General features: G+C 50.4%; 1 protein-coding gene across 1 annotated transcript; it reads right to left on the reverse strand.

Moving 5' to 3' along the window:
* Nucleotides 1-700: 700 nt before the first annotated feature.
* Nucleotides 701-12,024, reverse strand: LOC105731439 (histone H1.8). The gene is given in 6 exon segments (XM_012473186.3): nucleotides 701-955; nucleotides 1,255-1,319; nucleotides 2,716-3,079; nucleotides 4,423-4,644; nucleotides 4,646-4,683; nucleotides 11,886-12,024. Coding segments are annotated over 6 exon segments (1,083 nt in total).
* Nucleotides 12,025-12,303: the final 279 nt, after the last annotated feature.

The following is a 12,303-nucleotide window of genomic DNA, read 5'->3' on the forward strand; positions in this document are numbered from 1 at the left end:
GACCCACTCCAGACACAAGGTCCTTGCTCAGACGCCCCTCCCATCCTGTCTCAACTAGCAGCCAGCCCTACCTGCCCCGCTGGAAGCCCCACCCCGCCTCCTCTTCAGAGCACAGGTGCTGGCTGCTGCAGAGTAGGAGACCTGTTGACTGTCGCTGTGCGTGGCCCAGTAGCACTTGGAGACCAGGGGCTGAAAGTTCCCCCTTCTTCTCAGCCACTCTAATCCTTCCTTTCCACAGCCAGAGGGTTCTTTCTAAACAGACCCCCCTCCTTTCACCCCACCCCTCACATGGTGCCCTCGGCCTCATCCGCCTGGCAAAGGCTACCCATCCTTTAGGATCAAAAGCCACCTCCTCCTGGAAGCCTGATCTCAGGGCCAGGTTAATCATCCCCCACCAGATCCTTTGCATCCCGATATCTGCTATCTGTGCCACAGCCCCATACAGTGCACAGTCTCCCGGAGGCAGGACCTCCTATCTGAGCCCCAGCATTGGCCAGGTAAACAGCAGGTGCTCAGGGGATGTTCATGGAGGACCGAATGGCCAAGTCCTTGAACCTCAGCCCCTACCCACACAATTGCGGGGGAAAAAGAAACAGTCTTTATTGATAAATAGCTTACAATGAAATAAATAGAGCAGTGGTTTGTTAAAGAATAAAAACTAGGACAGAGGCTAGGTGTCTCTCCACCCCTGCCTCCGGCCCTAAGCTTCAGCCCTCTGGCTGGACACTTTGGATGATGAGGACTTGATGTTGATGGGCAGCCCATCCTTTCTCGAGCCCTTAGGGGCCTTTGTCTTCCTGGAGAGGTGTGCAGGCACCACCTTGGACCCACTGGCCTTAGCAGAAGCACCCTTGGCATTCGGCCCCTGCCCAGCCCCGGGGGCAGCTGCCCCTCTAGGGGCCTGGGCCTTGGCTACCAACTTCTTTTTGGTTGGGGAAGCAGCACCATTCTTGACCTATATGAAAGCAAACCAGGAGCAAAGAGACAGCTGGGAAGGGCTGAAATCTCAGCCCTGGATGGCTCTGGGTATACAACATTTCCCTTCTAAGCCTTAGTCTCTTATTTGTAAGATGAGGATGGCAACATGGCCAGAGGGCCAGGGGACCAGAGAGGAGAATGTGGTGGACTGTGCTTTGTAGGAAAAGAAATTGACACCCATCCCCAGCTGACCCTTCCAGGGGCTGGGTGTGGGATGCCCAAGCGCTGGCCTGTATAGGGTAGGCAGCAGACCAGGAAAGTCGTGCAGGCACCTACCTTGCTGACCGTGGGTCTTGAGCTCTTACTCCCGGTTTTGGTTTTCCTACAGGCCTCGGCATCTCCTAGAATATGATGGAGGAGGTTTTGTGGGAGAAGGAAGAGGAACTGCTGGTGGGGCAGGAAGTTTCAGGGGCTCTGGAACTCCTATTCCTCCTGGGTCCTAGTCTTCACTCAGCTACGTGATGTGCGGCAAATCGTTTAGCCACTCTGAGCCTCAGTGGCCTAGTTTGTAGACAGGAATAATAGCATCCCCCTCACAGAGTGGCTGGAGGATTAACTGAAGCCCTTGCTCTATGCAATGCACTGGGGCTCCAAGTCCACGCACGCCACAGGCTCCTAACAGGCCTGTCACCTCTAGTCTTTAGTTTGTCTTCCACCAGGCAGCCAGGATACTTTTTTTTTCTTTCAAGACAGGGTCTCACTCTGTCACTCAGGCTGGAGTGTGGTGGTGTGATCTCAGCTCACTGCAGCCTTGACCTCCCAGGCTCACATGATCCTCCTGCCTCAGCCTCCCGAGTAGCTGGGGCAACAGGTGTGCAACAGCAGGCCCAGCTAATATTTTTATTTTTTGCAGAGTTGGGATCCCACTGTGTTGCCCAGGCTGGTCTCTACCTCCTGGGCTCAGCACTCACCTGTGTGACAGAGCAAGAACCCGTCTCTGAAAGAGCAAGAGGGAAAAATAGAGTAACTCAGCCTTAGCTGCTTCCTGTCAGAATCCTTCCACAGCTCCACGCTGTCCTCCAGATAAAGCCCTGATTCCAGCTGCCCTTCACAGCTTCTCCTTGCTGACACAGCAGGTAGACCGACATATTTGCAGTTCCTCAAAAACTCCACCTTCTTTTTGTGTTTTGTTTTGAGACAGTTTCACTCCGTCACCCACACTGGAGTGCAATGGTACGATCTCAGCTCACTGCAACATCTGCCTCCTGGGTTCAAGTGATTTTCCTGCCTCAGCCACCCAAGTAGCTGGGATTATAGGCATGCACCACCATGCCCAGTAATTTTTGAATTTTTAGCAGAGATGGTGTTTCACCATGTTGACCAAGGTGGCCTCAAACTCCTGACTTCAAGTGACCTGCCCGCCCTGGCCTCCCAAAGTGTTGGGCTTACAGGCATGAGCCACTGTGCCTGACCCAAAAACCCTACCTTCTTTATGCCTTCAGGCCTTTGCACTGCCTCTTCCCCCGCTTGGGATACCTCCTCCGGGAAGTCTTCCCTGACCCCTGCCTCAAGGATGAGTCAGGCTCCTGGTCTCTGTTTCCCCCTTCATAACCCTTGAAATGTCTGCCTCCTTCCCCCAACTAGCTACCATGAGTTCTCTCTCTCCAGGTCAAGCCCAGCACTCAGGGCACATGCACTAGATAAGGAAACCCCTCTCCAGAGCTGGTTCCCTGATTCCACTCCAGGGGCTGTCAAAACCCCTATACCCACACCAGCCTCCACAAGTCACACAGTTACCTTGGCTCCTCCTGCTGCCTTTGGCCTCTGCCTTCCTGCTGAACCCGCTGGCACTAGCAGGGGCCCGCATGGCCTGGTCTGGCTTGGAGGGCACCTTCTGAGCCGCGCCTGGCTGTGCCTTGGTGTCCTTGGCCTTGCTGCCTTGCTTGCGAGCCTTTTCTGTGGCTGCGCCTGGCTGGAGAGGAAACTTCTGCACCTCTGCTGGCCTCTTGGCTGCCTTTTTTGCCTTGCCTGCCTTGAGAGGCTCCTCCTTGGCCTCATCTGATTTCTTGGGGACCTTCCCCTTGGCCTCACCCGCTCTCCTGGGGGCCTTCGGGGGGGCCATCTTCCTGGGCTTGATTTTCCTCTTGTGCTTGGTAACTAACTGGAAGAGGACATGGGGTAGGACTGAGAGCGGAGCCTCAGGTGCCTCATGTCCCCCATCCTCCAAACGGGAGGCCTCATTCCAAATCTGAGGGCTCTGCAGTCAATGAGGGTCAGGCAGAAGGCACAAAGCCACTGTCCTCGGAGGCACTGTCTACTACAATTCTAGGATCTCACGACCTCTCAACCACACCCCCTGCACCCACCACTTTCCCACAGATCATGCCTCTGGACTCCCCCTCCCCTCCTCTCTGCAGTGCTGCCCTGCCTCCTGCCCCATGCCCCCTGCCCCCTGCCACCTTGCCCCTTGATACTCAGCAGAGCATGGGCTGAGGGCAGATGACTCTGGGCTCATGGCTTCCTCCGCCCCCTCCAGCCATGTACCACAGCCACATCTCATCTTTACAGCAGGACCATCACCAAGGCTGTGAGTGGCAGGGGTAAGGGAAGGCTCCTGGCAAGCTGTGCCTTTCCTGCCCCCCAACCCTCAGGGCTTCCCATGACCAAGAAGAGAAACTACTCACAGCCCCCAACTGCCAGCACACTGCATCAGATTCCAGATGCCCCTCTGGCTCTTCCCCTGCCCAGCCGCCTGGCCCTGCTGTGACGCAAGTCCAGGCTCTGACTGGCACCCAGGAGTTCTACCATGGTGGGACTTCATGTGATCTGTCACCCGGCAACCACAGGGACCAGCATGGGGTAGGCCGAGAATGTTCCCCAGTGTTCCATGGCAACTGTCACAGCAGCTGCTACGTGCCGGAAGTTGGGCAAGATGCAGGGGCCCAGCAATGACAAGTCAGGCCCCGGATCTGGTCCCTGAGGTTTTCCTCATGGCTGATGACAGTCCTGATGCTGGGGTGCAGTTTTGTCCCAGACCTGCCCCAGCTCTGAATGACCTGGCATGGATCCCCTCTTGGAGTCTCTTTATGAGAATGAAATGTTCTCCTTTGAAACAGAGGACATGGCTGCTCAGGGAGGTGCCAGCCCCTAACCTGGGCTTGGAGCCGGACAGAGCAGGGGGAAAACCCTTTGCTGTGGTGAGGAATTCCAGGAAGGGGCTGTGTGCCCAGGATCCAGAAATGAGCACAGCTGGCACAGTCCCTGGGATCCCAAACATGCAACAGTTCACCTGTCCTGGACACCAATAGGGTGACCCTTGCAGTGGGAGCTCAGAGGGGGCACACCACCAGCCTTCCTGGAGGAGAGGGCATCTCAGCTGAGACTACAGGAGGAACATGAACAGGGGACCAGAGGGGAAAGGCCTTCCAGGAGAGGCTGCAGCTCTCGCAGAGGCCAGGACTATCACTGCAACCCTGGGCCACATTCTCCCACATGGGGACTTACTTTGAAGCTGCCAGTGGCCCCCCTGGCTTTGGAGTTGAGGGGCCTGGCGAGAAGGCCACGGCGCATACCAGTGGCCAGCGCCTGCTTCAGCAGGTACTTGAAGCGAAGGACATCCACTGTTGGGTACTTTTGCAGGATGTAGAGCTTGATTGCTGCCACCGACGTGCCCCGGCGCTGCTCCCCTGCCTGCAGCGCTTCCAGCACCATGCGCAGCACGGGGGGGGTGGCGGCGTCCCACTGGGAAGCTGCTGTGGCTTGGGCCTGAGGACAGATGGCAGGCCATCACCTGGGGCCCAGTCATAACTCAGTGGCAGGCGTTGGCTGGCCAGTGGGGTGTGGCTGAGGGCCCAGTAAGGATCAGATGCCCCCTCTCACCAAGACACTAACTGCTGGCATGAAAGCTCCTGGACAGTCTCCTTCAAAGCTCATTGAGTCTCTCTCTCTTTTTTTTTTTTTGAGACACAGTCTTGCTCTGTCCCCAGGCTGGAGTGCAATGGCACGATCTCTGCTCACTGCAACCTCTGCCTCCTGGGTTCACGTGATTCTCCTGCCTCAGCTTCCTATCTGGGATTACAGGTGTGCACCACCATGCCCAACTCATTTTTTGCATTTTTAGTAGAGACGGGGTTTCACCATGTTGGCCAGGCTAATCTCGAACTCCTGACCTCATGATCCACCTGCCTTGGCCTCCCAAAGTGCTGGGATTACAGCCATGAGTTACCATGCCCAGCCAAGTCTCTCTTTTTAAAGAAAAAGGGAGAAGAATCAAATAGATGCAATAAAAAATGATAAAGGGGATATCACCACTGATCCCACAGAAATACAAACTACTATCAGAGATTACTACAAACAGCTCTACTCACATAAACCAGTAAACCAGGAAGAAATGGATAAATTCCTAGACACTTGTACTCTACCAAGACTAAACCAGGAGGAAGCTGAAACCCTGGATAGACCAATAACAAGGGCGGAAGTAGAAGCAGCAATCAATGGCCTACCAACCAAAAAAAGTCCAGGTCCAGACGGGTTCACAGCCGAATTCTACCAGACATACAAAGAGGAGCTGCTTCCATTCCTTCTGAAACTGTATCAAACAATACAAAAGGAGGGAACCCTCCCTAACTTATTTTATGAGACCAACATCATCCTGATTCCAGGCAAAGACTCAACTAAAAAAGAAAACTTCAGGCCAATATCCATGATGAACATCGATGCAAAAATCTTCAATAAAATACTGGCAAACAGATTGCAACAGCACATCAGGAAGCTTATCCATCACGATCAAGTAGGCTTCATCCCGGGGATGCAAGGCTGGTTCAACATATGCAAATCCATTAATATAATCCATCACATAAACAGAGCCAAAGACAAACACCACATGATTATCTCAATAGATGCAGAGAAGGCCGTCTACAAAATTCAACAGCCCTTCATGCTAAAAACTCTCAATAAACTAGGTATTGACAGAACATATCATAAAATGATAAAAGCTATATATGACAAACCTACAGCCAATATCATACTGAACGGGCAAAAGCTGGAAGAATTCCCTTTGAAATCAGGCACTAGACAAGGATGCCCTCTCTCACCACTCCTACTCAACATAGTATTGGAAGTTCTAGCCAGAGCAATCAGGCAGGAAAAACAAATAAAGGGTATTCAATTAGGAAAAGAGAAAGTCAAACTGTCTCTATTTGCAGATGACATGACTGTACATCTAAAAGACCCCATCGTCTCAGCCCAAAATCTTCTCAAACTGATAAGCAACTTCAGCAAAGTCTCAGGATACAAAAATCAATGTGCAGAAATCACAAGCATTTCTATACACCAATAACAGACAAACAGAGCCAAATCAAGAGCAAACTCCCATTCACAATTGCTACAAAGAAAACAAAATATCTAGGAATACAACTGACAAAGAATGTAAAGGACCTCTTCAAGGAGAACTACAAACCACTGCTCAATGAAATGAGAGGACACAAACAGATGGAGAAACATTTCCTGCTCATGGTTAGGAAGAATCAATATCGTGAAAACAGCCATACTGCCCAAAGTAATCTATAGATTCAATGCTATCCCCATCAAGCTACCAATGACCTTCTTCACAGAACTGGAAAAAAACACTTTAAACTTCATATGGAATCACAAAAGACCCCGCATAGCCGAGACAATCCTAAGCAAAAAGAACAAAGCCAGAGGCATCACACTGCCTGACTTCAAACTATACTACAAGGCTACAGTAATCAAAACAGCATGATACTGGTACCAAAACAGAGACATAGACCAATGGAACAGAACAGAGACCCCAAAAGAAACACCACACATCTACAGCCATCTGACCTTTGACAAACATGGCAAAAACAAGCAATGGGGAAAGGACTCCATGTTTAATAAATGGTGTTGGGAAAACTGGCTAGCCATGTGCAGAAAGCAGAAACTGGACCCCTACCTGTCACCTTACACTAAAATTAACTCCAGATGGATTACAGATTTAAACATAAAACCTAACACCATAAAAACACTAGAAGAAAACATAGGCAAAACCATCCAGGACATAGGCATAGGCAAGGACTTCATGACTAAAACACCAAAAGCAATGGCAATAAAAGCCAAGATAGACAAATGGGATCTAATTAAATTCCAGAGCTTCTGTACAGCAAAAGAAACCATCATTAGAGTGAATCGGCAACCAACAGAAAGGGAAAATATTTTTGCAATCTACCCATCTGACAAAGGGCTAATATCCAAAATCTTCAAAGAACTAAAACAGACATACAAGAAAAAAAAAAAAACCCATTCAAAAGTGGGCGAAGGATATGAACAGACACTTTTCAAAAGAAGACACATATGAGGCCAACAAACATATGAAAAAATGCTCATCATCACTGGTCATTAGAGAAATGCAAATCAAAACCACACTGAGATATCATCTCATGCCAGTTAGAATGGCGATCATTAAAACAGCTGGAGACAAGAGACGCTGGAGATGATGTGGAGAAATAGGAACACTCCTACACAGTTGGTGGGAGTGTAAATTAGTTCAACCATTGTGGAAGACAGTGTGGTGATTTCTCAAGGATCTAGAAATAGAAATTCCATTTGACCCAGCAATCCCATTACTGGGCATATACCCAAAGAACTATAAATCGTTCTACTATAAAGACACATGCACATGTGTGTGTTCACTGCAGCCCTGTGTACAATAGCAAAGACCTGGAACCAACCCAAATGCCCATCAATGATAGACTGGACAAAGAAAATGTGGTACATACATACCATGGAATACTATGCAGCAATAAAAAATGATGAGTTCGTGTCCCTTGTAGGGACTTGGATGAACCTGGAAACCATCATTCTCAGCAAACTGACACGAGAACAGAAAGCCAAATACCGCATGTTCTCACTCATAGGCGGGTGTTGAACTATGAGAACACATGGACAGAGAGGGGAGCACCACACACTGTGGTCTTTTGGTGGCCGGGTTGTGGGGGGAGGTGGGCAAGGGAGGGACAGCAGGGGATAGGGAGGGAGGGAAGGGAGGGGAGGGATAACATGGGGAGAAATGCCAGCTATAGTATGCACCTAAAGTAAAATAAATAAATTAAAAAATATATATATGGAAGGAAGAAGAATTAAAAAAAAAAAAAAGAATTAAGTATTCCTTTAGAAAACTCTAAACCAGGTGAATTTTCTAGATGTAACTACCAGTTTACAGGCCCTCCAGGGGCTTGGTGCACACTCTCAGAGGCACCCTGACATAGAGACTCTCCAGGGCACACAGCCTGGTTTCTTCTTCCAAAAACAAGGGGGGAAAGGAAAAGTGGGAGGGGCACCCTATGGACTAAAGATCCTTAGGAAACCTCTCAACCAAATGCTCATTCCCAGAGCAGGATTTGAACAACCCAACCAGAAAAAGAAAGGCAACAGATAAACGTGAGCCCTGGAAGGAAATATTGGATATCAAGGATAATATTGTTTCAGGTGTGCTAGTGGTATTGCAATGGCTTTTTAAAAGGTTCTTATCTGTTAAAGATAACTATTATAAAAGACATTTACAGATGAAATGATAAATAAATACAGCATTTGCTTTGAAATAACCCAGCAGTTGAAACAAGAGCATCCCCAAGCTGAAGACCGTTGGAGTGGGTGCTGGTTACAGTAGAAGGGAGTCACAGACCATTTGGTAGTCTACTTTTGTAGCCATTTGAAAGTTTTTTGTTTTTTGTTTTTGAGACAGGGTCTCAATCTGTCACCCATTCTGGAGTGCAGTGGCACAATCATGGCTCACTGCAGCCTTGACATCCCCAGCTCAAGCGATCCTCTCACCTCAGACTCCAAAGTACCTGGAAACACAGGCACACGCCACCATGCCTGGCTAATTTTTGTATTATTATTATTTTTTGACACAGGAGTCTCACTACATTGGTCAGGTTAGTCTCAAACTCCCAAGTTCAAGCTATCCTCCCATCTCAGTCTCCCAGAGTGCTGGGATTACAAGCATGAGCCACCATGCTCAGCCCTGAAAGTTTTCATTATAAAAAGTTCTACTCTTAGGTGTATACCCTAGGGAAATGAAAACATGTGTCCACTCAAAAATGTATACATGAATGTTCATAGCAGCATTATTCATGTCAGCCCAAAGACAAAAACAGCCCATGATGAATGATGGACAGATGGATGAACAAAATGTGGTCTCTATCCACCCCGTGGAATATTATCCAGCCATACAAAGGACTGAAGCCTTGGCACATGCTACGACATGGAGGAGCCCTAAAAACATGCTAAGTGGGGCCAGGTGTGGTGGCTCACGCCTGTAATCCCAGCACTTTGGGAGGTCGAGGTGGGTGGATCATGAGGTCAGGAGTTCAAGACCAGCCTGGCCAATATGGTGAAACCCTGTTTCTACTAAAAAATACAAAAATTAGCCGGGCATGGTAGCATGCGCCTGTAGTCCCAGTTAATTGGGAGCCTGAGGCAGGAGAATCACTGGAACCCTGGAAGCGAAGATTGCAGTGAGCCGAGATCACGACACTGCACTCCAGCCTGGGCAACAGAGCGAGACTCTGTTTCAAAAAAAAAAAACATGTCAGAAAAAGCCACATACTGTCTGATTCCATTTATGTGAAATGTCCAGAATAAGCAAATCCATAGATGCAGAAAGCAGATTGGTGGTTGCCAGGGCTGGGGAGTGGGGGTGGAGAGCGACTGCTAATGGGTACTGGTTTTCTTGAAGTGATGAACATATTCTAAAATTGACTGTAGAGATGGATACACAACTCTGAACATAGTAAAAGCCATTGTACACTTTAAAGGGTGATTTGTATTGTATTGGGAATTATTTCTCAATAAACTGTTATAAAAAAGTTGCAAATAAAGTAGAATCAAGGGTGAGGAGAAGCATGAGAAGCTGTCAGTCACCATGAAAAGCATCAAAAGGGTTTTAAATATGAAACTGGATTTAAATGTGGTGACTGGAAATGTTGATTTCAGATCAAGCTGCAGAATTTAAAAGTTTAAATTCTAGGCAATATCGTGAGACCTCAACTCTACAAAAATCTTTAAAAACGAGCAGAGTCTGGTGGTGTGTGCCTATAGTCCCAGCTACTTGGGACGCTGAGGTGGGAGGATTGCTTGAGCTTGGGAAATGGAGATTGCAGTGAGCTGAGATCACACCACTGCACTCCAGCCTGGGTGACAAAGCAAGACCCTGTCTAAAAAAAAAAAAAAAAAAAAACTTGAAAAAGTCAATTGGCTATATTAAAAATTTTTTTTCAGTAGAAAAAACCAATCTGAAACTGTCAATCTAGAGCAGATTTATAGAGACCAAATCCAGTTCAACCCCTGCCACGTTCTGGCCACAATGAGCCCAGTGCGGGGATATTCATTTGGGGGCCAAAGCCATTGAGCTGGTATAGTCCTAGGTCACTCCCAGGTTCTCAGGAGTTTCATTTTGCCCTCTAGGCCTCAGTCTTCCTATCTGTACAGTGGGGATGGGGCCTCTAAGGAGGTCTGAGCCCTCCCAGCTGCAGTGCTATAGAGCTTCCCAAGGATCTTTGCTTGGCCAGACCTCAGGGAGCAGCTCCAACCCCTCCTCTGCTTCCTCCAGACCATGTCAGTCCCAGAGAGCCACCCCTAAGAGTCCTCCCTCAGGCCTGTCCCCTCTGGCCCCAGCCCCTCATTTGGCAACTCTTCCATGTCTGCTGTATACCAGGATGTCCAGAACAGAGCTCAGCCCCCCAAATCTGCCCTTCATCTCTTCCAGAAATGCCCCACACCCCCACTGCCCATACCTACCCAATATCCAATCAAGAACTGGGGGCATTTGGGGCCCTCTCCTCACCACCATATTCACCCCAGGCCTCTCCATAGGCTTTTCTCTCCATATTCTGGCCTATCCTCTCCAGCACCCCCAGCCCCAGCCTCCTCCCCACTGCCTCTTCCCCACCCCATGCATTCTCCTCACTGCATCTCACACCTCTCACCTCCCTGCTTGCAACCCTCCATGGCTCCCTGTTCAATGTAGAAGTTGATCTAATTGAAGACCGCCTTGCAGGCCCTCTCTGATGGGCCCCTCCTCCCACTGCTCCCCCAGCACTGCCCCAGCATTTCTTTCCTTTCCTCCCAGAGGGAAGATGCAGCTTCTGAGACGTGCTGCTGGCGCACTGGCCACTGGGCCTTGGCCCATGCCATTTCCTCTGCCCGGGATGTCTCTCTCCTCCCGGCCATGCAGTCTGCTCTCACTCATCCTTCAAGGCTCAAAATGCACCTTGGCTTGGACACCTCCCCTGATTTCTGACTTCCCAGTTAACTCTGCCCTTGTACTGTTTGGCACCTGGACCCCCAACCTATCTCCCTAGGTATCTTGGGAGATAGAACACTTCCCCTGGGTGAGACACACCCATTCTTCAGGGTCACCTCTTCTGGGAAGCCTTCCCTGACCTCCCAGAATGGGTTGGGGGCTTCCTCTGGGCTCCTTCAGCTCTCTGGATTACTGCCATTGAAGTACACAGCACATTAGCAAACAGCACCTAGCCATGGGCCAGGCTTCCCCATCAGACCGGGCGGTCCTCAAGGTAGTGAACTGGGCCTGGTTTGCCTCGGTGGACCCTCCTGTCCAGAGAAAGCCTGAGTTGTTGGTTGGTTGAAAATTGGAATGCCTCGCCCTGGGTAGAATGCTCCCTCCCTAGTCCCTCCAATTAGCTGCCTACAGCTGCAGCCCGGCTATGGGCTACAGGCTCCAGCAGGAAACTGGCTGCAGCTGGGAGGACCTGCTGCTCTTTCCCTGAGTTAGGTGGGCCCCAGCCCCCAGCCCTACCGGGCCTTGCTACCTGTGGATCGGCTTTTCAGCCAAAAGGCAGTTGAGCTCAGCAGTTGGGTGCTAGTTGGGTGCTGGGTGGGTGCTGTGTGGGTGCTGGGGCCAGGCCAGGAGAGGACAGGAGTAGGGGTGGAGGGTCAAGGGCAACCCAGGGAGTGGGCTCGCAGGGATGAGGGAGGGGCTGCCTCCTGTTGCTTACCTGGCTTTTCAGATTCAGGAGACCTGGATGATCCTGCTGTGGAAGTCGAGGAGGGTGAGCTGTTGCTGGTGACGCTCCCAGGAGCCATGAGACTGACCGATGCAGCTAGCAGACCCCTCACCCGGGTATAAGGCTGTCGGGTCTGCCCGCTATAGGCTTATATACCAGCAGCCCGCCCCGCCCCCTCCCCCCTTCCTCCAATCAGCCCTGATTGGGCTGGGAGCGCTCCGAGCTGCTGATTGGGGCTGGAGGCGTGGGATGGGATACAGCAGCCCTGCCTTCTGCAGGGAGCCCCAGCTAGACCACCCACTCCTGTGTAAGCTTGGGGGCGTTACTTGACTTCTCTGGGTCTCAGTCCCCATGGTGC

The sequence above is a fragment of the Aotus nancymaae genome, unplaced genomic scaffold (assembly GCF_030222135.1).
Source record: "Aotus nancymaae isolate 86718 unplaced genomic scaffold, 86718_ANA_hifiasm-v0.15.2.pri h1tg000046l, whole genome shotgun sequence".
Taxonomy (NCBI): domain Eukaryota; kingdom Metazoa; phylum Chordata; class Mammalia; order Primates; family Aotidae; genus Aotus; species Aotus nancymaae.